Source organism: Penicillium griseofulvum (genome assembly GCF_001561935.1).
Source record: "Penicillium griseofulvum strain PG3 chromosome Unknown contig_6, whole genome shotgun sequence".
Classification (NCBI taxonomy): Eukaryota; Fungi; Ascomycota; class Eurotiomycetes; order Eurotiales; family Aspergillaceae; genus Penicillium; species Penicillium griseofulvum.
The window spans coordinates 609932-637264 of record NW_024467419.1 but is presented as its reverse complement, the minus strand read 5'-3'; the positions used below and the strand labels follow the sequence as shown (position 1 = coordinate 637264).

General features: G+C 47.5%; 8 protein-coding genes across 8 annotated transcripts; 4 read left to right on the top strand and 4 right to left on the bottom strand.

Annotated features, from left to right (window-relative positions):
* Positions 1–262: 262 nt before the first annotated feature.
* Positions 263–4212, bottom strand: PGRI_073690 (F-box protein; the record flags this gene model as incomplete). The annotated part of the gene is made up of 2 exons (XM_040795083.1): positions 263–1786; positions 2341–4212. The coding sequence occupies 2 exons, from the start codon at positions 4210–4212 to the stop codon at positions 263–265; spliced, it is 3396 nt and encodes a 1131-aa protein (XP_040652760.1).
* A 1979-nt stretch (positions 4213–6191) lies between these two features.
* PGRI_073680 (putative DUF221 domain protein) lies at positions 6192–8870 on the bottom strand (the record flags this gene model as incomplete). The annotated part of the gene is made up of 4 exons (XM_040795082.1): positions 6192–7186; positions 7249–8413; positions 8480–8644; positions 8703–8870. The coding sequence occupies 4 exons, from the start codon at positions 8868–8870 to the stop codon at positions 6192–6194; spliced, it is 2493 nt and encodes an 830-aa protein (XP_040652759.1).
* A 2600-nt stretch (positions 8871–11470) lies between these two features.
* Positions 11471–12796, top strand: PGRI_073670 (uncharacterized protein; the record flags this gene model as incomplete). The annotated part of the gene is made up of 1 exon (XM_040795081.1): positions 11471–12796. One exon carries the CDS (start codon positions 11471–11473, stop codon positions 12794–12796), a length of 1326 nt encoding a protein of 441 aa, XP_040652758.1.
* A 723-nt stretch (positions 12797–13519) lies between these two features.
* PGRI_073660 (uncharacterized protein) lies at positions 13520–15192 on the top strand (the record flags this gene model as incomplete). Its single annotated transcript, XM_040795080.1, has 3 exons — positions 13520–14167; positions 14221–14781; positions 14833–15192. The coding sequence occupies 3 exons, from the start codon at positions 13520–13522 to the stop codon at positions 15190–15192; spliced, it is 1569 nt and encodes a 522-aa protein (XP_040652757.1).
* Positions 15193–16096: 904 nt separating this feature from the next.
* PGRI_073650 (FAD-dependent oxidoreductase) lies at positions 16097–18047 on the top strand (the record flags this gene model as incomplete). The annotated part of the gene is made up of 4 exons (XM_040795079.1): positions 16097–16159; positions 16216–16604; positions 16668–16872; positions 16929–18047. The coding sequence occupies 4 exons, from the start codon at positions 16097–16099 to the stop codon at positions 18045–18047; spliced, it is 1776 nt and encodes a 591-aa protein (XP_040652756.1).
* An 867-nt stretch (positions 18048–18914) lies between these two features.
* PGRI_073640 (putative glycogen debranching enzyme Gdb1) lies at positions 18915–23634 on the bottom strand (the record flags this gene model as incomplete). The annotated part of the gene is made up of 3 exons (XM_040795078.1): positions 18915–18983; positions 19039–23356; positions 23417–23634. 3 exons carry the CDS (start codon positions 23632–23634, stop codon positions 18915–18917), a joined length of 4605 nt encoding a protein of 1534 aa, XP_040652755.1.
* A 559-nt stretch (positions 23635–24193) lies between these two features.
* Positions 24194–25546, bottom strand: PGRI_073630 (glycerol-3-phosphate dehydrogenase family protein; the record flags this gene model as incomplete). The annotated part of the gene is made up of 3 exons (XM_040795077.1): positions 24194–24249; positions 24307–25430; positions 25485–25546. 3 exons carry the CDS (start codon positions 25544–25546, stop codon positions 24194–24196), a joined length of 1242 nt encoding a protein of 413 aa, XP_040652754.1.
* Positions 25547–26065: 519 nt separating this feature from the next.
* Positions 26066–26634, top strand: PGRI_073620 (FAM207/SLX9 family protein; the record flags this gene model as incomplete). Its single annotated transcript, XM_040795076.1, has 2 exons — positions 26066–26068; positions 26134–26634. 2 exons carry the CDS (start codon positions 26066–26068, stop codon positions 26632–26634), a joined length of 504 nt encoding a protein of 167 aa, XP_040652753.1.
* Between the last annotated feature and the right edge of the window lie 699 nt (positions 26635–27333).

Genomic DNA, 27333 nt, shown 5'->3' with positions numbered 1-27333 from the left:
AGTTCAATGATTTTCTCAAGATGTTTCAACTTAGGGCTGCTATAGCGACGTTCCACTTCATAGGGTTTCGGCATATAAAGTGGAGATATGGGGCCACTAACCCTGTGCCGTCATCAGGGTCCACGGCAATAGTTAAAGCCGACTTAGCTTAAAATGCTTATATCTTAGATTTTTAGGGGAAATACTCGTATTTGCTATGGGAATATTTTGACAAGTTTATTCGTACAAATTTCATGCTGCTATTAGTTGGATAGACTCGGACTCATGGACCCATCTGATCAGCATGATCTTGGTCACGTTTCCATATCTCCCATCGAGACATGCTTGATGGGAGCTCATCTACCCTAGCGAATGGCCAAGGGAACCAGTAGACGTCTTGGTTAACCAAGATCGCACGCCTCAACATCAAGCCAGGTGCGCAGCTTTCATATCGAGAAAAAAGATTGTACCCTCTCCTGAGACAGTGTAGCTGCATGGCTTGCCGCTGAATCAAGTAGCCAATATTGACCTGGATGCCTAGAGCAAGGAGTTCCTGCTCAGACCGATCATGCCATCCATTGATGGAAAAGGTTCTGAGAAGAGGATGGGAGCCGCGCTCTTTGTCCCTCATCAATGACTTTAACGCCTCAAGTGTTGCCATTTCGAACTCGATGAGAGATGTGGTTGGCCAGAGATCAGGTCTAATGTGAAGGGCTTCGATACTTGGTGGCAGTACATCCCGAAGCTCGTAGGCCGTTGGACCCCAACCAATAAGCAAGTAGAGCGGCATGGATGCCGTTTTCAGTTGAGGAAACTTGTTCAACATGCCACGAAAAGACTTAGCAGGTTCGTCCAACCAATCTTCTAGAACGAAATTTTCTGCACAACATGGGAGAAGCTCCAGGCTGATAGAAAGGTTTTTGATGGCTTGGCTTGAAGTTTCCAAGGAACGAAGAAAGCACTCAGGCAGCTTGAGGAAGTCGACTGCTGGGAGGCATTTGAGGGTCATGCCCACGTGTAAGGACTCCAGATATGGAAGTTGGCACAGCAGTGTGGCGAGTTCATCGGGCGGGACACCTGTCCTGGCAAGAACAAGAGTGCGCAGGTTTGGCAATGTCCAGGATCTTTCCGGAATCTGCTCAGGGAAGACAGTGATTCCATCCAAACTCAGGAGCCATATCTCGAGAGTCTTCAATGAAGGAAGGTGGAACCAGGGGATGAATTGACGGCTTTCGTCGGGATAGTCGGTGTCGTAGAATTCTGTGATAGGCAAATTGCTTCCGTAGTCGACCATTTCTAATTTCGAGAATCGAGTCAACACGCCGGGGGTTGGATTTCCGAAGAGAGATTGATGCAACATGTCCCCAGGGAAGCCACCTTCGAGCAAGAATGAAAAATCCAGTCGAAGGCTGCGAAGGTTATGAAGCTGAGAGACTAGCAGTGTGACATAGACATAGGCGTCCCCATGAGACACTCGTGCCATCCATTTGGCGTTGAGATTGGGCGGGAATTTCGCGTCTCGAACTATCCTCCGGGCCCATCTCAGAGTAGGCCGAAATTGTAGCATTTCCTTGGCCCAGTCAATGTTTCCTTTGGGTATGATGATGTTTGTTTGGAAGGGGTCCACGTTCCACCATACGAAACTGACATGACGGATGTGGTCAGTCAACTCTGGTCGCTCGGAGATATTCCGGAGGAGGCACAGGATTCTATGGACCTGGGGATGTTCCCAGTCCCAGTGGATTGATTGGTAGAGGAAAGGTTCGGTTCGACTGAGGCGCGAATGTCGCGAGAAACTCGTGACAGGCTATCCAAATCATGTTTTGGCAGATACTCTATCACCTGTAGCCAACAGTCGCGAGGCAGGCTCGCGAGGGGAGTTGAAGCCATTGTAGACCTCGAATTTGGCACAGGTGAACTAAGTAAGAGTCAGTATAATTGACAGTACAATCCATAGTGGTCAAATTACTATGCTAAACCACGTGGAATTCACAAAGTCTTCCAAGAGATCTTGAAAGTGAGATGAGATTGAAAGAAAAAGCAGAGGAAAGGGATGGATAAGAGAGAGATAGAAGAGAAAGAAAAAGGAAGATGAAACGTGAAGAATCAGGAAGAAGAGAAAAGGAAGAGAAAAGGAAGAGAAAAGGAAGAGAGAAGGAAGAGAGACAAGACGAGAAAGAAGCCAAAACCAAAACGGAAGCCTCAACATCTGATAGTATGTTTCACATCATTATATTAATACAAAGGAACATTAAAATCTATAATACAAGCTGCAAAAGATGATCGTCGAACAGACTGTATATCGTGACCAGCACACTTCATCCCATAGTGACCAGCACCATAACCCACAAACTCACTCACTTCCTCGAACTTCCGTTTCCTTGAACTTGTCTTCTGAACGATACCACGATCTTCCAATCGCCCATCAGAACAAACACCAATAGACCGAGTAGGAACATCACCAATATCAACATCCATAACCGTGCCTTTGCCATCCTCTCCAAAAGCCCAAATCCTAGCTCCACCCTGGGAGGACTGCACAGCAAGCTCTACAATCCCCTTAACAGTCCCAATCTCCTTGCCGTAGATCTTAAACGGCCACATCATAGCAGTAGGCCGATAGGAGACAGACAAAACGAACTCCCAGTCCCCATTCTGGTTCTGCACCAGACTCTCTCGCTGTTTGCGAGTTCGCTCCGAGTCAACGTACCAGTCAGGCCCGAGATCGCTGTCACCCATTACACCGTCCCCTTGGCTTTCACGCTCTTTGCGGATCATGTTAAATATGTCCAAGGGAATAGAGTACAGCACGAGGCGGTCGCCATAGGCTGCGACAATACGGAGGCCCCAGCGGAGATCAGAGCCTGCGGCGAAAGTCGTTGGGATTGGGAGGTCTTTTGGAGGGGCAGTTGTATGCGAAGGGGATGGAGACGGGGGTGGTGTCTTGATCTGTCGGTTTTGGGTATTTGAGAAAGACGGTGGAACACAGACAAATGCCCGGGTTAGGCTTGTTGGCCCGCCGATTGGAGCGTCGGTGCCGATGCATAGTAGGCTTGTGCGTGGCTCAATGAATATGATGTGGAAACCGTCGTTAATGGGAACGGCACGATAGTGGTGACAGTGTGTTGCGCGGATGAAGCTGCGAGATGGGGCATGGGGGATGCGGCGGCGGTTGAAGGACTGGATGTCTGCGAGGAAATGGAATTGGTTGCTTTTTGAGTCAAGTTTTGGTGATGATGCTGAGGATGAAGACGAAGGGGAGGGCGAAGGGGGACATTTGCATTTGTGGACGCCTGGTCCAGAGAGCGAGGAAATGAGACGTAGTTCACTTGGTGTTTCTGGTCTACTTGGGAGGAAATGAAGGATTTCGGAGGATTGGGGGACGGTGAAGTATCTGCGTTGTTCGCTGCGCTTTGTTTCGTTTACACTGTGGATTTCGATGCCTGCGGCGCAGCCAAAGGCGACGACTGGCCGGCCGGGACAGAGAGCAACTGTTCGGGGTGGGTTGTCTACCGTGCAGACGTTGTAGAAGAAGTGGCGGGATGAGGTAGCCATTTTGCTCGAATGAGATCCCTTGATTGGAACTTTGGCCCAAGCCATATCCAAGTTACAAATCATGCCAACACGGTTGCAAAGCAATGCAGCGATGGTAAATTGAGGCTTGCTGGTGTCGATGGTAGCAGAAACAATATCGAACGGACATGAGATGCGTGAGACCAGGGCCAAGTCAAGGTTGTTGAAGTCGGATACAGATATCTGTCTAGACTTTCGACCCAAAAGGGAATAAATATAAATTATGCAGCCTGTCGTCACAAGCAGGTAGTTGCTGCAAGCGCTAATGCTGAAAGTTGACGGCCCTTTATCTTCGGTCTGCAAAACCGGCTGAAATCGAGTGCGAGATTTTCTTCCTGAACCAGACAGGTTTGAAAAGTCCACCACAGCGGTAGTCAAGAATCCTGGTTTCTCGACATTCAATCTTCGCCCCGAAAGGAGACATTCTGTTGCAAAGCGGCAGCTCATTCTCCAAACCTCGCTCTCATCTAACCGGGAGGTGCGTGGCGTTTTGCGGTCTTGCAGCCATGCATCCCACCACCCTGCTCTTTTCAGCATATCCTCCAGCAGCTTGTGATTTAAGCTAGTCCGCATCCACTGTGAGCATGTCCGCCGGGCGTTGTCGAAGTCCCGCGGTGTCAGCATGGAGAAAATCTCCAGTAGGATCTCTGCCGGTGCCATATTTGCAGCGGAAGGGGATGAGCTCTTCGGATTGCATTTTGAGAGATAGCGACTCTGTGATATGTATCCTGCCCCGGACTTAGCCGAAACTGAGGGTATTGACCTCGTTGAGCTTCGTTTGGTGTGCATGATGGATGCATTGGGCATCTGACGAACATCATCTTGACTCAAAGACCGCACTGCAGGCATGATGATACAGCCTTCCAGGGAGCGATGTAATATTCACTACTGGATCTCAAATCAATTCCAGAACATTGCTTGGAAATCGAATGTTGGAATTGGATGTGAATATGACAGCAATTCAATTGGCATCCAGAACAAAAGTTCTTCAATAATTGAACACACACCAAGTCGCATTCAATGCACAATTGAGTGACGCAGAGAGCCGAGTGAAAATGTCTCTCACAAGTGTATACAGCAAGCGTCCTGCGGATGAATTGTCTAAGAACACCGGTAAGCCTATTGATCTCCAGGGCTGCAATTTCTTCCGAACTTCCGATTTTAAAGTAAGTTCACTCACTTTTAAAAAAAAAGTTTATTCATACCAATTGAAGCGAGTATGTGCTAAGTGTAAGGTTGTATCGAGCACACTTCTGAATGCGGTGCAGTGGGGGGGATCTGATACGATGAAATGAAACCCGAAGATTCGAGGGCGAGGCAAGGGCTTTAATTAACTGCACCTCGCCATTTCTAGTTCTCACAATTACGATAAAAAAAAAAGGAAAATAAAGTAGAAAGGGAGAGGATATATCCAAAGTGGCGAGAGACAAGAGTAGTAAATGCATGGGAGTTTTAGGGTTTGCCCAGATAGGCTCATGACTCTTCCTGGGTCAACGTTAGCTTAACTTGATGTTTCACTTTCAATTTCATCCAACCGTAGCAATTAGAAAGGCCGCCTTCTATCAATCTACACATATTCCATGGAAAAAGTGAAAAATTTAAAGAATGCGCCCCCAATGCAGTGGCTTGGCAACCTCACCGATTACATGCATAGATGTCTTGAATCGTGGGATGATCATAATAGACCACTACCTTCAACAATTAGTATTTAGTTCGACACATCCCACATTCCTCAGTGCCCAAGGATGGGTTGTTTTGTCTCTGTTCTTTTCTTACTGTTTCATCTCCTCACCGCAAGAGAGACAACTGTGTCATCCCCCACTGCTTAGGAATGTGCGACCATGTGGACCCTAGGGATTCCAGAAGCCGGTGATTCCGTATGTGTCCAAGTATGTCCGCGGTTAGATCGAACCGATTTACGAATCTTCGCTTTCAAAGGGTTATTGGATGGATGCTGTGTTGGGCATAAACTGTGTTGTGAACCCCCTAGCAGAATGATGCCACAGACCACCCCCATTGAAGTCGATCCTTTCGAAACACATTTTCTTTCACTATTTTCTACTAATTTACATACAACAGGACAAATACTTCTGGATTCACTAGGAAACACGAGAAACATGAAGTTTCGGCTTTCCCCGGTGAGACCATGTATTGACTTTCTGCCCAGACACTTGCCACGTTTTCCGGCAGATTTTGGATCTGAGGAATGTTGGAAAAGAGTAAACCTAAGCGAACCTGATGCCTTGACCGAGGAATCTTAGATACGAGATGTGCCTCGCTTGTATTTGAAAGGCAGCCGCTCATACCGCTGGATAGACTATGCCATTAGAAAGTGACGGAATTTGGGGATCGCCAGTATCATACAAACTCTATATTCGACTTTGACATCAACACTGAAACAGAAGGATTGGAAAAGCAAAAAAACAAACTTCAACTAGGGAATAACGAAGGATAAGCGAGACGAGCCCGAGAAAAGGAGAGAAAACATGTCACGCAAGGATATCATAAACATGAAAACATATCAGAAAAAGATAGTGAAATGCGAGGTATCAAGGTCGTAAAACATGATGGATCAATGACATGTGCAGAAAAAAGAGTGTATAAACAAATGACACAGGGGTAGAGGTAGACAGGTGAACCTAAACGTTCGGTGTTTGATGAGCCTCAAAGGCAGACGCGCCATTTCCATTGCCTCGAGCGGTGCTGCGACCGGGAAGCCAGGCATCATGCAGCGGAACAATCAAGCTCGGGTTGACATACTTCTTCAGCCGCAATTCGAGGTCCTGTCCGCCAATGCGGATCGGAAGGCTATCGCGATCCAGGCCTGATGGCGGTGAGAGGGTCGATGAAGGCGACGGGGAAATGTCGCCACCGCCCGGCTGGTCTCGATTGATACTCTTGAGGGCGATAAATTTCATCAAGGGCTCGTATGTACGGCCAAACCAGTATGAAAACCAAACGGTGAAGCCTAGAAGTGGCACCAGGAGGAGCGACCGGGTTATGGCCCGACGCAGAGCGAGAACGCCAATCATGGCTAGCTGATGAACCACCAGCCCCACGAACACGCGGTTGCAAATCATTGGCCATGCACGGCCAGTGGAATGTTGCTGGTGATCCATAGCATACAACAGCTGGTACTTGTAGATAAATTTGCCGACTGTGAAGTAGATCAGGCCGAATAGACAGATCAGCCACGAGCTTGGGAACACACTGTAAACCACGCAAATAACTAATATCAGGATAGTTTGCGGAATGGAGAAACCGTAGCTGAACTTGGGAGGAGTTGATAGCTCCGCATATTCGCGTGGCGTGCGGGCTGAGAGGAAGTGGAAGGGGTATAATGCGACGCTACCGAATTCGAGGAGTCGGAAGGGGAAAAGGCCCAGACCCTGAAGAATCAACAGGTTGATGTAGAATGGAGCCAGGCCCTCGAGCGACTTGGCCAGTGCGAAGGCGATCGTTGTAGAATCTTTGAATGCATCCCGAAGGTTCTCCCAGAACCCATAGAAACCACTCGCTGTTCCAAACACAGTGAATAGAAGGAACAAATTGAAGAACGAGAAGAAGAAGTTCTTGGAGATAATGGACAACTCAACATCACCACGTGACACCATTCCTTGGTTGTTCGAGAGCCCTGCAACATGATCAGCGATTTGAGCAACTACATGAAAGGGAATGTCCAATGGAAAAACTTACACTCGTACACATAAGGCACAGCTACTGTCAATAGCGAGAATGCGAGGGTAGGTAAACCCGTTTGAACCAAGGACTTGATGATTGGATGTTCCTGGAGGAACTCTGCCAACTGGGGGACAATCTTATGAAGGGTTTCCAGCTCCAGTAATGAGGCAATAGGAACCAAGAGCACAGACCAAAACACGGTGAGGAACCCAATGACGATGGTGATGGACCATGACTGAAACATTCGTCGAGTACGAGACAAGTACGTATTTTTCCAAATAACATCTGCCGGCGCCGGTGCAAGTCGAGCGAACATTTGCATTGGGTGTGGATCAAGGATCGCTTGAACAAGCATTTGAGATGCGGCGATAGACTCCATAGTCACGAAAGCAATCTCGGTAGTAAGATATTCTTTCTCTCGGGCATCTTGGATATGCTCGTCAATCTTGCGGAGTTTTTCCTCATAGTAATCGATTGCATCGATCATCCGGAAATGAAGTTTGAATGGACCATACCAAATACGAACTTTGGGTCTTTCATTTGAATAGCCCGAGACATGGTTGGTCTCGTGTCCGGACAGGAGACCGGACCGTTCATCGTCTTCATCACGGGGTGGTTGGTTGGTCAGGGGCAACGTATTCCCATCGTCCTTGGGCCGCTTGTATCCCAGATGTTTTGTCCATGCTCTCTCAAGCTCACGGATGACTTTCATTCTCTCGTCGATCAATTCGTCTAGTTCGCGCCACTTCCGGCATATCGTGATACTCTCAACTTTGCCGACTCGGAGGCCTTCCACAAATTCCTTGATCTTGTCTTCGGTCCCCAAGTCCTGTGGGATACCGGACAGGCGAATGGTGCGATCAGTGGTGCTGGTCTGATTCCCGAGATATGTTTGCCGGGTGCGGATGATTACTTTTGTCTCGTCAAGAAGCATATAGATAGCCAAGCCACTGAAGACATATGCGAACAACACGTATATCCACAGATAGGTAGGGTCTGTAACTGGCTTTTCCTTTTCAATTCCACCAATTGGGGTCATAGTCTTATTTTCGGGGATATGATCCCAGCCAGGAACTCCGTATTGGCCGGTGTATTTGTAGTGCATAGGGAGGATGATGGCCACAGCGAAGATAAAGACAGCCAAGAGGAATCGGATCGCAAACTTGAAGAAAGACAAGAACTACCAAGGGAACCAAGTTAGCAAGGGTCCATGGTCTCATAGAGAAGCCAAAGCATTGGAACATACCACATATGCATCCAGGCCAGCAGACTGCAACACTTCCTCTTCTGTAATCCGATGAAGAACGGGTATCCAACCGAAAAGGGTGTCCGGAAGCTCAGGTAACCGCGAAGCAGCATTTCTTTGCCGTCGTCGCGCGGCATACAACTCGGTCCATTTTGGTCGTAAGATCTAGAGGTGAAAGAGTAAGCGACCGGAACTCTTATCTTATAATGAAAGAAATACGTACACAAAATGTTAAAAAGGCGCTGAGACCCAGGGCAGAGCTAATCACAAACTGCGTGTACAGATCGCGCTGCTCTCTCAACTGATCTTCCCACCGCCTCCTGCTTCCTCCATCGGGGTTGTCGGCAAGCAAGGTCAACACAGCGGAGGTCGCTGATGCCGTTAGAGACATAACTCTATCTTATATGTGGTCTCCGCACTCTGTATTTCGGTGGCTTCGACGAGCGAGGGGCTGTCGGAGCTAGTGGTTCCTCAAGGGCATGCGGCAGGACTCCGTTGATCACCGAAATGACTGACGTCAGGGAGATGGGATGGTCAACCGTTGGAGACGATTCGATTGTTGTGTCGCGATTATTTTTCAAGTTCTTTGGTTTGGTGTTCGAGAGGAGATTGTGAACAATCGGTGAGTTTCCCCCTTTGTTTTTTTTTGGCTTTCCATCAAACCATCAATGACGGCTTTCCTGGGCTCCGGTGCTACATGTAGATGACTCATCATTTATGCGCATAACCCCATTCATCCGAAAATATCTCATTCTAACTGAAGTCCGAGAGGACTTCCTAGGAGCCCAGACCTTTCGTGCCATCGCAATGTTAATGATATCAATCCTAGGAGCTTAAGTGTTAGTGCCCTTTTGCGAGAACTGTGACTAATAATGCTAAGTGTCAAAGTATATATATGGAATCCGAATCCCTCGAAGGAAAATATCTAAGTTCCAAGCATTTCTCCTCAAGGTCCCAGAAAGCTGGGTCATAAGTTCAAGCAACCGTTAGCATGTCAGATCTATATTTTCTTAGGCCCCCAACCAGAGCAAGAGACCAAATATTATACAGATTTTCTAATGCCGCAAGGAAACCGACAACCTGATCGATATCCAATATTTCCCATTGGACGATAAGGTCCAAGACCGTTTCCTGTAATATCCAGAGCACTGAATTTATTATATATAGTCAACACCTAAATGGGAAGATGTAAGTGACTCTCACTATTGTACCAGGCGGAGCGCGAGAATTTGCAGGTAGTATATGTAGAATCCACTGAAACCTGAGAGAAAACAGATCCAAGCTTTATTTGCCGGTCTAATTACACGTACTAAAACTCACTTTGATTGCATATGCTCGTTTCATCATTGACCTAGATACAAATAGTAAATCCGGTATGGTGCTTCTGCCGATTGAGCTAGACTAACCTCCACGCAAGCGAGCTTGATCAGTGATGCCCATTCTCTTATTATGAATTTCCAGGCACCGCCATAGACCAAGGGCTATGAGGCATCTGAACCTTTCATAAACTTAGACCATACTGATACTTATCTAGATGAGATTTATACGGTACAATACTACTACTTCGGAAACCCAGAACGCCCCAGGGTAGAGTGTCACACCTGGAAAGGAGAGTTTGGAGTTGCTCTAAAAACACATAGAGGTAAGCCCTCGCTCTCCCATCACTAATAAGCACGGTTTAATATGACTATTACAATAATAGCATAAACCAGCGAATTTCATCGCGCAAATTATTGCGGAAATCAAAGATCGTCGCGCGCAAATTCTTTCTATAGATGCCACGTACAATATGCAGAGGGTGATCTTAGCACAAATCAAGGTTTTGAAATGAATTACATCCTAATCAAGTAAGGCGTCAATCTGCTTTCCAAACAGGGTCTAGTCGTACACCAGGTGGCAGTGGTGCCAAGACCGAGCTGAGCTTGACACTACCAATCCATATATGTTGTACGCCGTGTTATCGAGTATCTATGACCACCAACCTGGTTGCTTGAGAGTTGTGCACTAAATACTCCACCTACTACTACTGGATCTTCTCTTTCTTTTATTAAGAAATGCAAAATCAAAAAGCCGAGAGAGGTCCAAGGGGGAGATATGCCCGCACAATATGTCGCGGCTGTCGCTCAAGAAAGATTAAATGCATCATGCAGAACCGGGATGATCTCGGTCCCTTGGGTGTTCCGCAACCCCAAGACAAGGCTTGTGAACGATGTCGCAATCTGAACCTAGAATGCATTGTTGAGCGTACCTTTTTAGGACGCCCCGCAGCGAAGCGCCTTCGTGGCATGGTGGCTCAAGAGAATGATACCGTAATTAATGGGCCTATCACTTCTACGCTTTCCAGCGAGGATATACAAGATCATCTATTCTCCGGTACAGCGGAGATTGGTCCCGATTGGCAGAAGGAGTTGCGAACGAAATTAGCTCCGCGTCCGACTAAAGAAGAGCGTTTCAAATCGATGATAGAGCCCCATTTCTTTCTTTCATCAATCTTGTCCAAAGATCAAGCATTTGGGAGTGATATAGCTCAACCCCCTTCATGTTGGGACGCATCTCTTACAGAGCTCATTGACAATGACACTGCAGAGTCGCTTGAGAAGAGGTGAGTCCACATGATCCGACATCTCTCCCCCTTGCCTAATTAGCTAGGATAGTTTGACTTGGCATCGCTTTTTTCATCCTTCAATGCCAAGATTGGTAGAACTTAGAAGCCGCCTACTCTCGAATGACTTCACGTCGATCAATTCAGCAACCAAGCTGCTCTTCGCGCTGCTCTGCTTGACTGCTCTAGACATTGACGAGGCCTTAGCCAAAAGCCACCCCTCTTTGAGATCGAGTCTACGCCTTGCCGTGGCATTCATCGGCCAAGAATTTATATTTTCGCCACCAACGCACCATGACACGGTCGTGGTTTGCCTATTTTTAGCAGACTACAAACCCACAGCTTTAGCTACGACACAAAGGGTCTTACATCGTGCCATTAAGTCCGAAATGTTTGTTCATCTAGCTCAAAGGATGGCAGAACGACTTGAAGAAAATTCGGAACAAGGAGGTACGCTTCCATCTGAGTTGTATATTGTGGATGGCGCCCAGTTTGATTTTGGCTTTAGTCGAACGGTAGAGCGCTTGCAGCTTTTGCATTATGACACATTGCTGGATGGCTACCTTGCAAAATCACATTATGCTTTACGAAAAGCTCTTGCGAAGATGACGCCTGTTGTCGATGTGTACCAGGTTGTTTTGAAATATCGGCAGTGCTCACCCAGAACTATCTTCCACATAAATTGGGCCATGTCAGTCTGCATTCTATTGAACGCTGTGGCAAATTTAAAAGAAAGATGGAACAACCCCGGGTCGCTGTTTGGGGAAATTGGAGAGGCTGAGAGGAGATGCGTTGAGCAACTGAAAACAAGTTGTGTTTTATTGGAAAAATCATCAGGCATGTTTGATTCGCAAGAGATAGAGGCTGCTCGCTCCATCTTAGAGTTGAGGTTCAACTCTATTATTGCTAGGATATGGGGCCTCGGGCTTTTATATGCTTCAGTCCTTAAAGTAAGGTCTTTGGAAGGCGGACTGAAATGGGACCACGAGATTGAGAGCCATGAAGCAATTCAAATCAGTGATCAAGTCGGAGGAAGCAGAGAAAATATGATCGCAGGCACAGCAGAACCATTTGCTATGGCATTGAGTCAGCTTGGAATCAAGTTTCCTGAAAGACTAACAAGTCTTTTGGAGATCTTCATTAGGTGCACAGATTTGAGGCTTGCAGACACAAGCTTTCGCCCTCCACTTCAACATCTTGCTCTGGAGGTTCTCACACATTGCAAAAATGTTGTTGAAAACAATCTTGTGCAGTTGAAGTGTTTTGGACGATTGAACCCCGAATTTGAGAAACAGCTCGAGCTGTTTACCATATGCGCACAGCGATTTGATTCTATGATTGCCGCGCCGTGGACATCAACCGATGTGGCCTTTGCTAATGGCTGCGTCTATGCCGTGGGCAGTAAAATAATATCGGGCTTTTGTCAGGTGATGAGAACGGCGAAAGAAAACCTTTCGAGGCGAATTGAGAGGCAGGAGAGTCATCACGGAGAGGAGAGACAGGCAGGAGAGGCAGGAGAGGCAGGGATGGAATTTTCGCCCATGTACTCAGACATGAGTGAAGGCACTTTCTTTGACTTGACTACGTCAACTGAAGCATGGAATATGTGGCCTTATCTTGGAGGATTCGACCCGCTTCCCAACCCACTGGAGCTTTATAACTGGATCGAAGGCCAGAACACCAATGTTGATCCTGGGAGTATCCCATTTCTATAAGATAATATGTGCATAATCATTCAATTTCTGCTTCCATGTAACGTATAGACTTCAAATTCCTGCTGTGACATGATTGTGACAAGGGGATCATGGGCACCGAATCAAACATTTTTGGGAATAAATTGAGTAAAGCAAGCTGGTCTCCACTGGATTACGAACACTGGACTAGCAGTAGGTCCATTCTGACTTTCCCCGGCAGAGAAGGAGTGCGCAACGAGCGCGCAACTGACAAATGTTTCCCGTGGGGGCGTGTCGTCGATCCCGCGACAAGAAAATGCGCGACGAGCGCAACTTTTCTAAGGCGAAAATGCCACAACCAAAATCTCACTCGACATACTCTCCTATTCCCATGTGATAATACGCGCAGATTACCAATAGATTTTACTCCTAATAGTTGGCTTGATTAACCATATGCGTATGGGCATATGGTGCGGAGTATGTTGGTTTGGCAACGATAACGTAGTAGTCCTAGCCCTATGTTGTACCTGCAAACCGCAGATCTATCCCACCCCTCTGTGCTTAGACGCGGCAAAGAATTGCTTATTTGGAGGTATTCTAAATTTAATAAATTTTTGTAAGCGACGAATCAAAAACCAAAGGGGGACCGTGACAAGTAGATAAATTGGAGATCCTGATGTCAAGAGAATTTCGGCTCTCTTTCCATCTTACTCTTTCCATCCTGCCCTTTCCATCCTACCACATCTACCAGAGGGGCAAGTCAACATGGTGTTTCTTGTCAAAGCCCTTCGAATGGGTCTTGGCTTTGCGTCAGAAGCAATCCATGCAGTTCGAGATCGACCCTCGTCGAGGGATCAACCTAAAGCCATTCCTCCTAGCGAATCCTCGCTAGAAAACTTCGAGAACCCCAACTCTGCCAAGCCAGTTTCCACGGACAGAACTTTTTCACTGTGCTCATCATACTACCCAGAGGATGACACTGTCCCTCGGGGGCAGACAGTCACTGCTGACGTCGGATCGGACTCTTGGTCAGATCATGTGGCTTATCACAACCAGGACGAGTTGTCGTGGCAGCTTGATGATATGATCGAGCGGCTGAGACAGCCAAATTCCGGCGAAGACTTGTATGCACTTCCATACGACGATACTCTGACCGACTCGTATGATGAGACGGAGGACGAAGAGGAAAGAAAGCTCAAGCAGAGGGAAGCATTGGCTCGTGAGCTAGTTGATATGGCGGGGCCCCCTCCCGAGTATCTACAACGACTTCCATGTCCTGTCATTATTCCTCAGCGCCGTCCTAGAAACAAGGACCGCGGATTCGTACGTGCATATGCACCCATTCTCCAGGACTGCGGCATCGACCAAGAAGTCTTTTTACAATTCTTGGAATACCTAGATGTCGTTAATCATGTTCGTACAAGCTACCATTTCCCTGAGATTCCAAGCACTCACACTTTATATAGGCCTCTGCTTGGATTGAAGTGGTTTTCATCGCCGCTCAAATCACATCATCTCTCCCATTCCCGGCCGCTATGGCTGTAGGCATGGTCCTCTCTGTGATTGCCGGCACTGCTCGCGAATTACAAAAGCGAACTCGTGCAAATACCTTTCTTGAGATGGTCAACCGTGATTTGTTCATGCCTCGTGGGCTATTTGTTATGGTTATCGCATTCAAACATGATGATCCTGCACAACAGGGCCCACTGGCTAAAGCCACCAGCTCGCTCAAGAAAAGCATCTTTAAAAAGGAAAAAGTAGACCTGAATAAGGCAGCCGTGAAATGGAGCAACCCTGATGTAAACAGGTCGAACTTCGGAAAGAAACTGGACAATATCCGAGTGGAGAGCGGCGAGACAAGTTCTGAGCTCGAATTGCCGGAAACTGCAAGCCTAATCTACCCCCAGTTGGATCGGATTATTGCAGGTGGATACACGGAAGAGCAATCACAAGGAATTCTCGAAAAGTTCAAAGGCGCCGGAGAGTGGGTCAATGACTACATGGACAGAAGAGCGATGGTGTTTTATGTGGGTTATTATCCTCAGTCTTGTTATACCATGCTAACGAGATAAAAAAAGGAAGCAAAACACCCTGGGTCGCCAATGGTAGTGCCTTCTGAGCAGCGGAAACCAATGAAGTCACGCTTTAACGATCCAGATCATCCTGTGAACAGCGGATCGATAATTTCTCTCGTCACCGGCGGTCTTGTTCCTCTACCGGGTCCTGGCAAGTTACTTGCTAAGAGGAATGAAGCGTTAGGGATCAATCGTCTTTTTGGCAAACCAGCGGATTCGCAAGACGGCCGACTAGTTCCTAGCACAGGAAGAAATCACCTCAAGAAAGTTTTCTTGAAGAACGTCTTATACCTTGCGGTTGTCAACCTGCCTACCGAAGAAGAGGCTGAAAAATCAAAGGCTCAATTTGAAAGCATGGTGTAGCAGAGCAAAACCACTGTTCCAAATGAAGAGCCTAACAATACTCTTCAACAAGATTCTGCCTCAGATGTCAAATGTGATGGGATTTAGCTCTAGCTACAGTAGGTTTTGAGTCGACACTGATATACCTACAACTTGCTTGAGATAATACAACAGATTTTACCAACAAGACTGCCTTCAAGTCATTGTAATAAATTAGCCAGCGTAGAACGGAAGAGTGATGCCAAAGGAGAGCCTTGCTTGCACTATGTTTACTTTAAAAGCAATTCATACAAAGAGGACTACAAGGGATGTGTGACATTGCGTATATACTGTTTTCCTTGATCCATTTGCTATGTTGTATAGTGTGATCTTTTGATTGGTGCTAGGCCTGCTATTTAATCTCTCGGGACTTCTCATTTCTTTCTTCGTCCTTCTCCATATTTAGTATTCTCGTTGTCTTGAACTTGCCTCACCACAGAATGCAGGAATTTACGCTGAACTAATCTAAGGAAATCCAATGCCGAGGAAGCCGTGATTTGGAATGATCAAGTTGGCCCCCATAAAGCGGCTTATATTTCTGGTGCGCGCTCGTTGCGCGCTCGTTGCGCACTACTACAGCCCCGGGCATTCAGCTTTTTATGACCTCATGCGTAAGAATCAAGTCAGCCCAAACCGCATCAAGATATGAAAATATATGAAAAAAAAACCAAAAAAAAAATAGACATGGAAACTCCACCTTCTGTTTTGCCTCACTAACGGGGCTAAGCTCGCGGCCTTAACTATCGTTGGCAGAGCGGAAAAATAATTGCGCATCCTACTGACGATCAGCTCAGGTAGTAACTAAACCGTAAAGCATGGAAAATAAAAATATATATAAAGTCATTGATTCCATACTGTAGTTGATGATCCAACACGCTCATCAATCATGTTCTTCAAAGGTCTTTTGCTCCTTGCTGGAGCCCAGTCCGCTTTTGCTGCTTGTAAATGTGTATGTCTTCTACAACTTGAGTTATAACACCTTGGAAACTGACAAGATTTGAATAGACCCCAACTGACGAATGTTGGCCTTCTTTTTCCAAATGGAATGCCCTTAATGCATCCGTTGATGGTCAACTTATAGCCAATCAGCCCATTGCTCAACCATGTTATCCCGGCCCGGGCCAGGATGCAGAGCTATGTCAAGATATCAGCCAGGAATGGACGAGTTCAAAGTTCCAAGAGGCCCAACCAGTCGGCTATACCTATCCAGTTGCTGTGACCTGTCCTCCGATCAATGCCTCGATCGCCGCTTACCCTCTCTGCCAACTGGGTGCCGTTCCAGTATACACGATCAATGCAACCAAAACAAGTGATGTCTCAGCTGGCATCAAATTCGCCAAAGAGAATAATTTGCGGCTGGTGATTAAAAACACCGGCCACGATATCGTCCAAAGGTACGAAAATTTGGTTCCTGTCGATTTGGAGTTTGCCTCATGTGCTAACGTTCTCTTGGGCAGATCTCAAGGATATGGCAGTCTGATGATTTGGATCAAATACATCCAGGACGGGCTATCTTACCAAGCCCGTTATACTCCGTCAAACCATTCTTGTCCAGCAAATTGGACTGGAGGTGCCATCACTGTCGGTGGTGGATATATTTGGGGAGACGTATATGACTTTGCAGCCAAGCACAACTCTATCGCTGTTGGAGGTGATGATAGCGTAAGGAAGCATTCATTTCAAGGCCATGGCCAGAAAACAGGCTAACGATAACACAGACTGTTGGGGTTATTGGAGGATATATCCAGGGCGCCGGTCATGGCCCGACTAGCCACGCCTTTGGATTGGCGACCGATCAGGTCCTCGAATACGTAGTCGTCTTGGCATCAGGAAAGGTTGTAAAAACAAGCCCATGCCAATACCCCGACTTATTCACTGCCCTGCGTGGAGGAGGTGGTGGTACTTACGGTGTTGTCGTATCTGCTACAATCAAAGCACATCCTACGCGTCCAGTGCTCGCGCATACTTTACTCATGACTCCAACGAAGGGCAACTTGAGCGATCTCGTGAATGCCACAGGCAACGTTTTATCGAAATATTCTATTCTTTCGGACCATGGATTCGGAGGTATCGGGGAGTTGCTCAATATGAAAGGGAAAACACTCTACGCACACACCTTCATCATGCTCCTCGACAACAACTCTTCCAGCACCATTGAGAGCACTAAGGAGTTTGTGAACAAGCACCTCGTGAATGATCTGCTTCCGTACAACGAAACAGCCCTTTACGTCTCCTCCTCCTTCAGCCATTACCCGACGTTCCAAGGATACTTCGGCTCTAAAAGTCACGTAGCCCAGGCTGGAGATAACCTCCTTATGATCTCTCGATTCTTCGACAAGAAGTCACTTGTCTCCCAGCAGGAAAGCTTATCTAATATGCTTTCCACTCTTTTTATCGAGACAGGCCCAGGGGCCCGTCCCTCTGGATCTGGACTATCGCTGTCTCTCGATGGTGGTGGACGAGTCCTTCACCAGGAACCATTCACATCCGTCAACCCAGCATGGCGTAAGACCTATGCTCTCTTGACGCATGTCGATCTCTATCCTCTCAATGCAGGCTCGCAAGGAGTCCAGGAAGTCAAGGACAAGGCTACCTACAAAAAGCTAAAGGCAATGGAGGATCTTACCCCCGGCATGGGAACGTATCTGAATGAAGCTGATGGATTTGATCCCCAATGGAAGGATAATTGGTTTGGAGAGAACTACAATTGGCTCAAGTCTGTGAAGCACAAGTATGACCCTGAAGGCGTGTTTTGGTGCTGGCGATGTGTTGGAAATGAGGGATGGGAAGAAGTGAAGGGTGGTGCAACCTACGGACCCCTGTGTACGGCTGACTAGGGAGTTCAAAGAGGTCGGTGAGATCTGCTATAACGATTTGCGCAGTACTGCTATAATATACATAGTATTGTACCCGAATTCGAACTATGCAGCAACTTTTGAAATACCTCGCAAGTCTAAGAATTAAAACAGTAACAGCATCCGTACTATATCTTCTTAGTCTTAGGCGCCTTTCATCTTCCTAGGCTTCTCTCGGATAGAATCATCTTGTATATAAGTGTCGAAAATATAGCACTCTCTTCGGCGATTTCTTCTTTCTTAGAGAAGAAGAGGTTCTTTACCCATAGTTTAATGAATTTCTATATAATGTAACTAAAGGCGAAAAGCCGAAGAGATGAGATAGAAAACTATTCAGCTCCACCTCCAAAAGCCTGTTACTCCAATGATTAATTTAGGAAGGGGTAATTGTTCTGGTACCACTGTTTCATTGGAAACTATCAAGGTGCTGCTGCTTTTCAGAAAATGGAGATGAGAGCATCGATCAAGGATCCCACATACCGAGGCGCCGTCGCAGGAAAAAAAAAAAGAAAAGAAAAGAAAAGAAGAAAGCTACGTATCAGGACATGAAAAGGAAATGCGGAATATGTATATCAAATAAATGGGCAATTTGTTCGTTTTCATCTCATCCATCGTCATCTCTTGGGCACACATTTTCAGCGACAGCATTGCACATTGACATCTACATTAAATCCACTTTGAAATCATTTCTGTAGACCATGTAGTTTAAATTGCAATAAATTTGACGCGGTGTAACTACAAACCCAGTTAAAACGCTGAAAAATCTCTCAATGCATGATGATATCTAATATGTGATGTGTCCAAAAAATATCCAATCAATCGTGTATCCAAAAACGAAAAAAAGCAAATCTAAGAGTGCTTCGATGCGTCATAGTAGAGGTCAAGGAGACATCCAGCGGACCAAGATTGGGTGGGTGACTGTACTTGCTGTTAGCATCCTGTACAAAAATATATCAGAACGAAAGTAACTCACCGAATCATTACAATGCTCTCCAGCTTTGTTCGACAATTCCGTTAACCCCTTCCAAGGACTCTCCCGCAATGCTTTCTTGCAACCATCAAGTCGTCGGGTAACTTGCTGGAAAGATTCAGTCCGTTCCTCAGACGTCTTCCGGCGCAGAAGATCGAAATGCAATAGAGCACGGAGGAAATAACCGCGTTGCCAGACCCACTCCGGACCCTGATGGTAGTTGCGACCCTTGGCAGTCGCAAAGTCATCAGAGTCATCGGAGTTGATGTAGTACGGACGGTAGTTGAGATCAGATGGGTCCAGTGTCGCCATGCCCACAGGGCCCACGATTGCGGAGTCGGCAATCGATAGAGCGACGAGAGCCTTTGCAGGCGTGAATAGCTCCGGGGCGACTGTCATTGCGATGGGGAAGTTGGAACGGAGTTGGTAATCTTCGTAGGGTTTACCAGACTTGTACAAATCCTTGTAGATTCCTCGGCGGTTGACGATTTTCGCGTCCACGTCGTACTGACCATCTTCGTTGGGATCGAGAGGAACAAAGTAGCACCGCTCGAAGTTGTCTTTGATCTTGCGAGCCCATTCAGCAAAAGTAATCTTTTTACTATCGCCAATATCCACGCCCTCATGGGGATACACCTTGGATTCGTGGAGACGTGCCACCCATGCCAGAGCGCTGTAGGCGAGACCGGTAATTTCGATAGCAGCACCATCGCGGGGCGTTCCAGGGAAGCCCTTATTTCCGGCCTTAGTGCTTTCTCCCATTTTGTCTTGCCAGGTGCCACAGTTATCCTGGTTGCCACCAAAGATCAAACCCGTTTCCCAGTCGACCTTGACGTCGATCTGGAAGCCTTCGGGCTTCATCTGACTATCAAGATCGGGGCCAGCGTTGTATTCTCTGAAAGACATTCCAGAAGCATGTCTTTGGAACACTTCCTGGACACATTCGAGTAGAGTCGAAGACTGAGAGTACGCCCGGGGATCATCGAAGGGGAACCAAGTGTCGTCATAAGGCAAGAATCGCCTTGGAACCTTCTCTTGCAAGATATCAATGCCGTTGGGGGCCATTTCAACAAAGTCTTGGATACTTTGCAAGAAGAACCAGACAGAGTCCCGGGAATTGTACCGTGGCAACTTTCCGCTGCTCAGCAGATTGGGAATCATCCCATGCTTGAGCACACTCGCAAAAGCAATGATATGCTCTTTAGCATCATCAAAGCGTTGAGTGCAAAGGAATAAGCCACGGATAGAGATAAAGATATCTCTTCCCCAGCATCTTGTCCAGTCAACTGCAAAATGAGGCAGGCCGGCTGCAAGACTGGGGACCATCTTAGTGGGCCACAAGGATGCGGACTTGACATAACCTGTTTGTTGAACACTGACCATGGCCAATTGATGGATGAATTCTTGGCCGTGCCGCACATTGTCGCCAAGGAGATGAATACCTCTTTTCCATGCAGCATTGTATGCGACCTGTAGAATGATTGCGAAGTACCTCGGGAAAAGGAAGTTGGGCAAGTTGCGGACAGCGTCGAACTTCTCACGAAGCCATGCCGCAGGCTTTTTCAAGGCAACGTATCCTTCCTTGGAAGCTGCCTTGTCCATGCGACCGATGATGTAATCCAAAGCCCACTGACCCTCCCGCAAGTGATCGCAGAGCGGGTGGCCAAGTTGGTTGTACTTGATGATATCCTCAAGAATACTCCACCAGCCCTGAAGACCAGCATAAACCATAGGGTCATGATTTGGGATGGTGTAAATGCCATCTTGGCCATCGCTAGAGTCTCTCTCTTCAGCTTCGCACCGGTATAGCACAAAGTTGAGATCGACTAAGCTGAGCTCAGAGAATGCATCGTCCGCGCCATTGGTGAGATTGTTTTCAAATCCATCATCATGATCTGCGTCAGGAATCCATGTCTCAAAAAGAGCAATAGAGCCAGGAACAAGGGAGGCCAGTGCAGATATTTTGACTTCTTTGTCGCTTTGCTCGATCTTCGTCGCTTCAATGTCGCGGGTATGGCTGGGAAGACCCTTCAGGTACTTGTCATCGGCCAGAACTTTCATCTTTGCCTCATCGCTAGCATCAACCTCAAGCTGCCACGATCCGATATGCTTTGCACTAGTACCGGCAATATGAGTAGGAGGGATAATGGCGCCACTCTCATTACCAGGGAATGCAGTATGTGCGATCAAGAAGATACCTTTTCTGGTCTTGGGGTGGACTCTGTGAACAGTGATGAACTCGCCATCGTGATGGATGTGAGTTTCGTCATAGCCTTCAACCCCCATCATAGTGTGGAGCTCATTCAGAAGCTTCTTGATACCGCCAATCCCGCCCTCTCCAGATCCGACGACCACACCCTCAGAACTAGAGGAGTGAGATGTATACTGTCGAGTCTCATGTACGAGATCGATGAGTTTGGGATACACCTCGTCGTAACCCATTACACTCCCAGTCGCGGAGGCACACATTGCCACAAGGGCAGCATTAGGCAGAGTGTCCCTGGCGTCGCGCTTCTGAGCAGGTACCTCATTATCATGGGTACAGTCCATGAATAAGGCGGGTACTGGGCAGGGCCTAATATGAGTGATCTTTTCCTCCGTGGTTCCATACCTAGCTGACGCAATGGCATGGCTACTGCCAGCAGAAGGCAAATCCATCTCAAAGCTACCGATCGGTTGACCACCATGACGGTGAACGAGGCGACTCAGCTCTTCTGTGCTCCAAGCCTGCATGGCCTCGCGAATCAGAGCATTGATGCCTAAACGTTTGACGAAGATATAGTCGGCCTCCTCTGAGCCTGTGAAGAGTTCCGCAAACACGGTCAGTTCAGGCCGGACTTTGCGAGCCTCGTCCAGCAGATATTCTGCGACCACTAGCGGCGTCGAATGACAATTATCGATTCGGAAACCAGTGAAGTACTTGGCCATAAGGCGAGTATACCGTGTCATAAAGTCCCAGAGGAAGGGACTATCCTCGGGAGAGGATCCGTATCGAAGCTTTACGCAATCACCCCAGACAATAACTTCGCGGCGTAGATAGGCCCTAGAGTCCGGTCCGGCATTATCTTTCATGGCATCGGCATTCCAGATCCAACCGTTATTGACCAAAGCCAGAGCTTTGGGGTCGTGCTTCTTTGTGACATCATTGAGAGGAAGGCGGGTGAAGTAAGTCTCGATTAATGGGTTCTCTTTGGTGACAGGACCCATCTTGGGACCATGATCCTCAATTCTGAGATACTTGATGCGATTGAACAGCTGATCCATAATAACATCAACATCTGCATCATACTCCTTGTAGAATGGTAAGTTAGCCTCATCGAGAAGCTTTGTTAAGTAGTCTTCGACCTCGGCGAGGTTGTTGTGCGCCTCATTGTAATCCCCAAAAAGCACATTTAAAGCAACTGCTCCAAACTTTGGGTCAACGGCACGGCCAAACCGCCCCAGAAGCTGCCTAACGGTTGGAATTCCAAGCTCGCGAAGAACGTTGGCTTGTTGCGTGAGCGACCAATTTTTGAACTGCTGCATCTCGTCTCGTTTGACGAGCGCAGGATCGATGCTTGCATTGATCCATTCGTCCAAAATCCTTTTAGCATCACTCTTCACATCGAGAACATAAAATTCCCATAGACGGATTCCATCAATGGCTTGCTTGCGCGCTGCGTTCATGACTGTCACCAGGTCTTCCTCGGATTTGAACTCTGTCGGAAGGCCTACGTCCTGGAGGCTATCGCCAAATTTCAAAAGCGCTGAGTCCAGCTCGAGCGCTGCCTCCAGCCATGGTGCGGTCTCCACGCTGTATCCAGACTCGGGATGCTCCTCCAGCCACTTGCTATTGTTGGCTGTGTGATTCCAGACCACATCAGTCAATGTGAGGAGGCAATAATCCTTCTCCATCTTGGCGACCAATGAAGCGATGTCATCCTCTCCATTAGGGAAAAACGTGCTGTCGAATGCCAATTGATCAAAAATACTATAGGGCGAGTTGGACGAGCCACGCTGCATGAGAGGTGTGAAATGAACCATGTTATAGTTCCGCTGACCAATTCCACGAATGTGCCTATCCCAGTCTGTGGGATACTGACCCATGAATTTTGAAATCACCGAGAAAATAGAGAGTGAATTTAGCGGCAAATCTTTCCCCTGGAGGGTAAGTTTGGGCGACACATCAATGTAGTGAACAGGTGTCTGAGTTGGCTTCGGAGCAGGGACATCCTCGACTGAGAACTCCGGGAGCGGAGAAAATGTTGTGTAAAAAGCAAACGCTCCCGCGAATGTCACGGGGATATCGATCTGAATGTTCTCATTGAAGTTGGGCTGCAGTCTACTTCTGTTTAGCGACCGCCCTCAATTTGCACAACATATAAGAACTAGGAAGAACTACCTGAACTCGCGGAACGAGTAACGTTCAAAGGGCTTTCCTTCCTCGGGGATATTCACCCAGAGACTGCCCTGTCGGCAGATGGAACTCGTTCCTTCGATGATGAATCGAAGGACGTATCCCGAGTCCGGTGGAGGAGCCAGGTAAATGTACCCACCGGGCACATCCGGGGAACCGTCATCTTTCAATGGAAGCAAGTAGACCTGACGTGGGGAGGCCATTTGGACGGGTAGATAACGATTGGTCGAAGAGTCTAGACCAAAAGATCGTGAGAGCACAGGAGAATCTGGAGCGATTCACCCTACTTTCACTGCGATAGTGAGAAGGAAAAAGAGGGAGAGATTATTTAAGAAAAAGCTGACTTGAAAAGCAAGGAAGAGGACCCGGCGTTCCCCTCATATGTTCCTGGAGAAAGCCCAGACCGCGCGGGGGATGACATCATGCATTTTCCTTGGTATTTTTAGCTATCAACACCATCAACACCATCAACATATCAACAAACATATAAATTCACTTATAGAACAGGTTTAGATTCAATCAAATGTCTAGAAAATAATCCGCATGCAGTTCATAAATACAGGTCATGAAAGTCTATACGATGTTCAATCTCCAATCTCCAAAATTATAATCGGGCAGCACTGAACCGAACGCCATTGTCGTCGCCATTAGAATTTTGTGATGTAGAAGTCGGGGTTCGGGCTTGAGGGGGGCTATGAGGGAACCAGATGATTTGATAAGTAACAAGAACATATAAGCAAAGGACATTAGAAGGGGATTTTTTTACCGCTCAATGTAAGAAGGAATCTCATCGGCCTTCATGGTACCCTCCAAAACACCTGTGAAATGTTAGCTTGGAACGAGGGGTCAAATGGTAGATAGGGGGCAATTCTTACGGAAAACAGCAGTGAACAGAGGGAATTCATCCTCCATACCCTGGTTCTTCAGGAAGCTGTTGACTTCCACAGCAGTTAGGGTACCCTGCAATTTCTGGCCGTTGAGCTCAGTCTTTTCGATCTCCTCAATAGGCTGGTTGCGCTGGACGCTGTACATGGCACAGCGGAAGTTACGACCACCACTGGAGCTGGTGATCAAGTCTGCCACACCAGCACTCTCATCGGTGAAGGTGCGAGTGTCAATAGTGGCACCGAAGAAGGTGTCTCCGAACTTGACCATCTCCATCAATCCCACGCGCATGATGGCTGCCTTGGCGTTATCACCCCATCCCATGCCGACAACCCAGCCAGCGGCCAGGGCAACAACGTTCTTAAGAGCGCCACTGATGGAGACGCCGGCAACATCATTGACAACACGCACATGGAAGTAAGGGCGGTGGAAAAGGGTCTTCAGCACGGAATGGTCGACCGGAGGGTAGGCTGACGGTAGGGCCTGCAACTTAACCTCCGAGATTTGACCTGTGGTATCCTTGTGCTGGAACTCCACCAAGTCGGTGGTGGAGGAGGAAGGCGACCGCTGGGGGGTGGGCACCTGTGAGTCCATGTGCGGGGGATCGTAGGCGACGCTGGTCTCGGACCACTTCTCTTGAGCGACCTCATTGGCAATGTTCGCACCAGACAGGGCACCACAATATATGCCAAGGATTCTGCCAATAGTCTCGGAAAACAGGTGGATACCTGTTGAGTTCACGTCCACACCCTTGATGCAAGAGATGCCACGGGCGTAGGGGAGGATCTTGCCCTTGATTTGTTCGCAGGTCTTGATAATAAACTGGTGAGGTAGGTTGAAAACGAGGATTGTGCTATCCTTCACCGCATCCTCCAGGGACGGGTTGGCGTGCAGGTTGACTGGCAACTGGATTCCTGGGAGGTACTTCACATTCTCATGAACGCTGTTAATCACCTCAGTCAATTTCTGAGGGCCGGCGAGCGATGCATTGTAGTTCTTAGAAGTCTTTGGAACCTCGACATCCTCCTCAAATACCCACATCTCTACCTTCTCCTCAAACAGTTCGGGGTTGCTGGACGCATTTTCGGCGACGATCTTAGCGATGGCACATCCCCTATTGAGAAGCATAATTAGCACAAATCCACTGCAGTTTCTCTTAGGGACTTACCAGTTGCCAGAGCCTACCACCGTGATCTTGTGCTTGCGCTGATAAGGACCGAGAGAACCCATTTTTGTGGAAGAGACAATTGATCTGCGGGAGAGGGGTCCGGAGAAGGTGGATTTAAAAGACAAAGAAGTCGGGGGCAAATGTGGAATTAAGAATCGGGTCTGGAACTGAGTGGGTGACCGAGGTAGAAATATGGTAGAGAGAGGAACGCAAATCCGACGTAGGTTGAGACGAATATCCATACAAGTTATCGCGTTGGGACCCCAATAGGTTTCAGGCCTTTCCAAATATTGCCTTCTGATCAGCTTCTGATGTCACCAGAAAGATGTCGAAATTCGGAACAATTTCACGAGAACAAGATAACGTCACGGATTTTAAAAAATAATAATTTTTTTTCGCCCTTTTGACAAATATTATTTATTTTGACCTGACCTCGGACAAAACTCATAGCCAAACAGCGTTGAGTTCCTGGAAAAAAGGGTGGGGATTGTGGACTCAGGCGGTGAAGGATTGGAGCCGGCCTTTCGCTTTTCCCCGTCGCAATTTCGTCTTTTTACTGCTCACTGTAGATCTCACATGTCATGGTGAGTTACACTATTACTTATCTTGTTCCACTTTCAGCCGGTTAATTATCGTTCTATCTTCACAGGCTCCTATCCGCAAAACAAAATCTGCCTCGGGCAGAGGCGCCATAGCCAAACCCAGTGCCTTTGGTGACGAATTCCGCACGACCAAAAGGGATAAGCGTCAGATCAAGCATGCTGCTCTCGTGTCTAAAATTGAGAAGAATTCTCAGAAGACTCCCAAGCGCCGACGAGCATCAAAAAAACTTGTCGCCAACCTCGAATCTTTGGCCGATGCCTTGCCCGAGGCTGAGGAATCCAATGATGCCGCCAGTCAAGTGAATGTGATCAAGCAGAAGACTCTGAAACACAAGCCAGGTGCTATGAAGCGCCGGGAAAAACTCGAGAAATTGGAGCGAGACCGCTTCAACAAGAACCTGACCGAGATGTCCAACATCACATCAGCCCCGGCTGCTAACGGCGAGGCGAGCACACAGTCCAACCCGACGGCTGGTCGATGGTCGGCCCTCCGTAACTTTATCTCACAGACCATGGAACAGCAGCCCGTGTTCAAGACGAATAAATAGGGTGGCCAGGATGAAAACCAAAATAACTTGTCCTGGGCCACTGTGGTTGCTCCTATCCGTGGATATGTCTAACAAGTGGACTCCTGCAATGATGTGAAAACTTCATCCAAAAACTCTGCTAAAAGCTGGGGTGTGCTGGGGTTAAGGCGAACACATTGGGGTGTACTGCGCCCAACCAAAACACTACCGAGCCACTTGCTTCTCTTGGATCTAAATGGTGAAATCTACACCTGGTTTCAAGCAGGTCTTGCGGCTCAAGCATTCCTATATTCCTGGGGAACCCACCGCTTTTTGGCCTCATTTCGGGCTGCGGACGTTATTGAACACCTGTCAACCAATAACCAAATGCCCATCATTGATGAAAGAGCAGCATATAGTTCACTATTATTCTACCTCTTTTCACCAGTAGGAATCAGAACTGAATTTGCAACACCTCAAATATTATAGCTGTTTTAACACCTTGAGAAGGCCAAATTTCTAGCCAGCTTAAGTTCTCAAGTACAATCCCGCATCATCCCATCCTAGCCACCTAACCCTTTCTGGAAATAGAAAGCCCCCTCGGATCCCATACCTGTTCGAAAATTTAGAGATCAGAATTGTTCTCCTCGAAATGTTGTTGGTGACCGTGTATCAACTAGTATGTGCGTATTTGCTTATTTGAGATAAGCCCAATCTTGTTAGTCTCCACGGATCGTGACG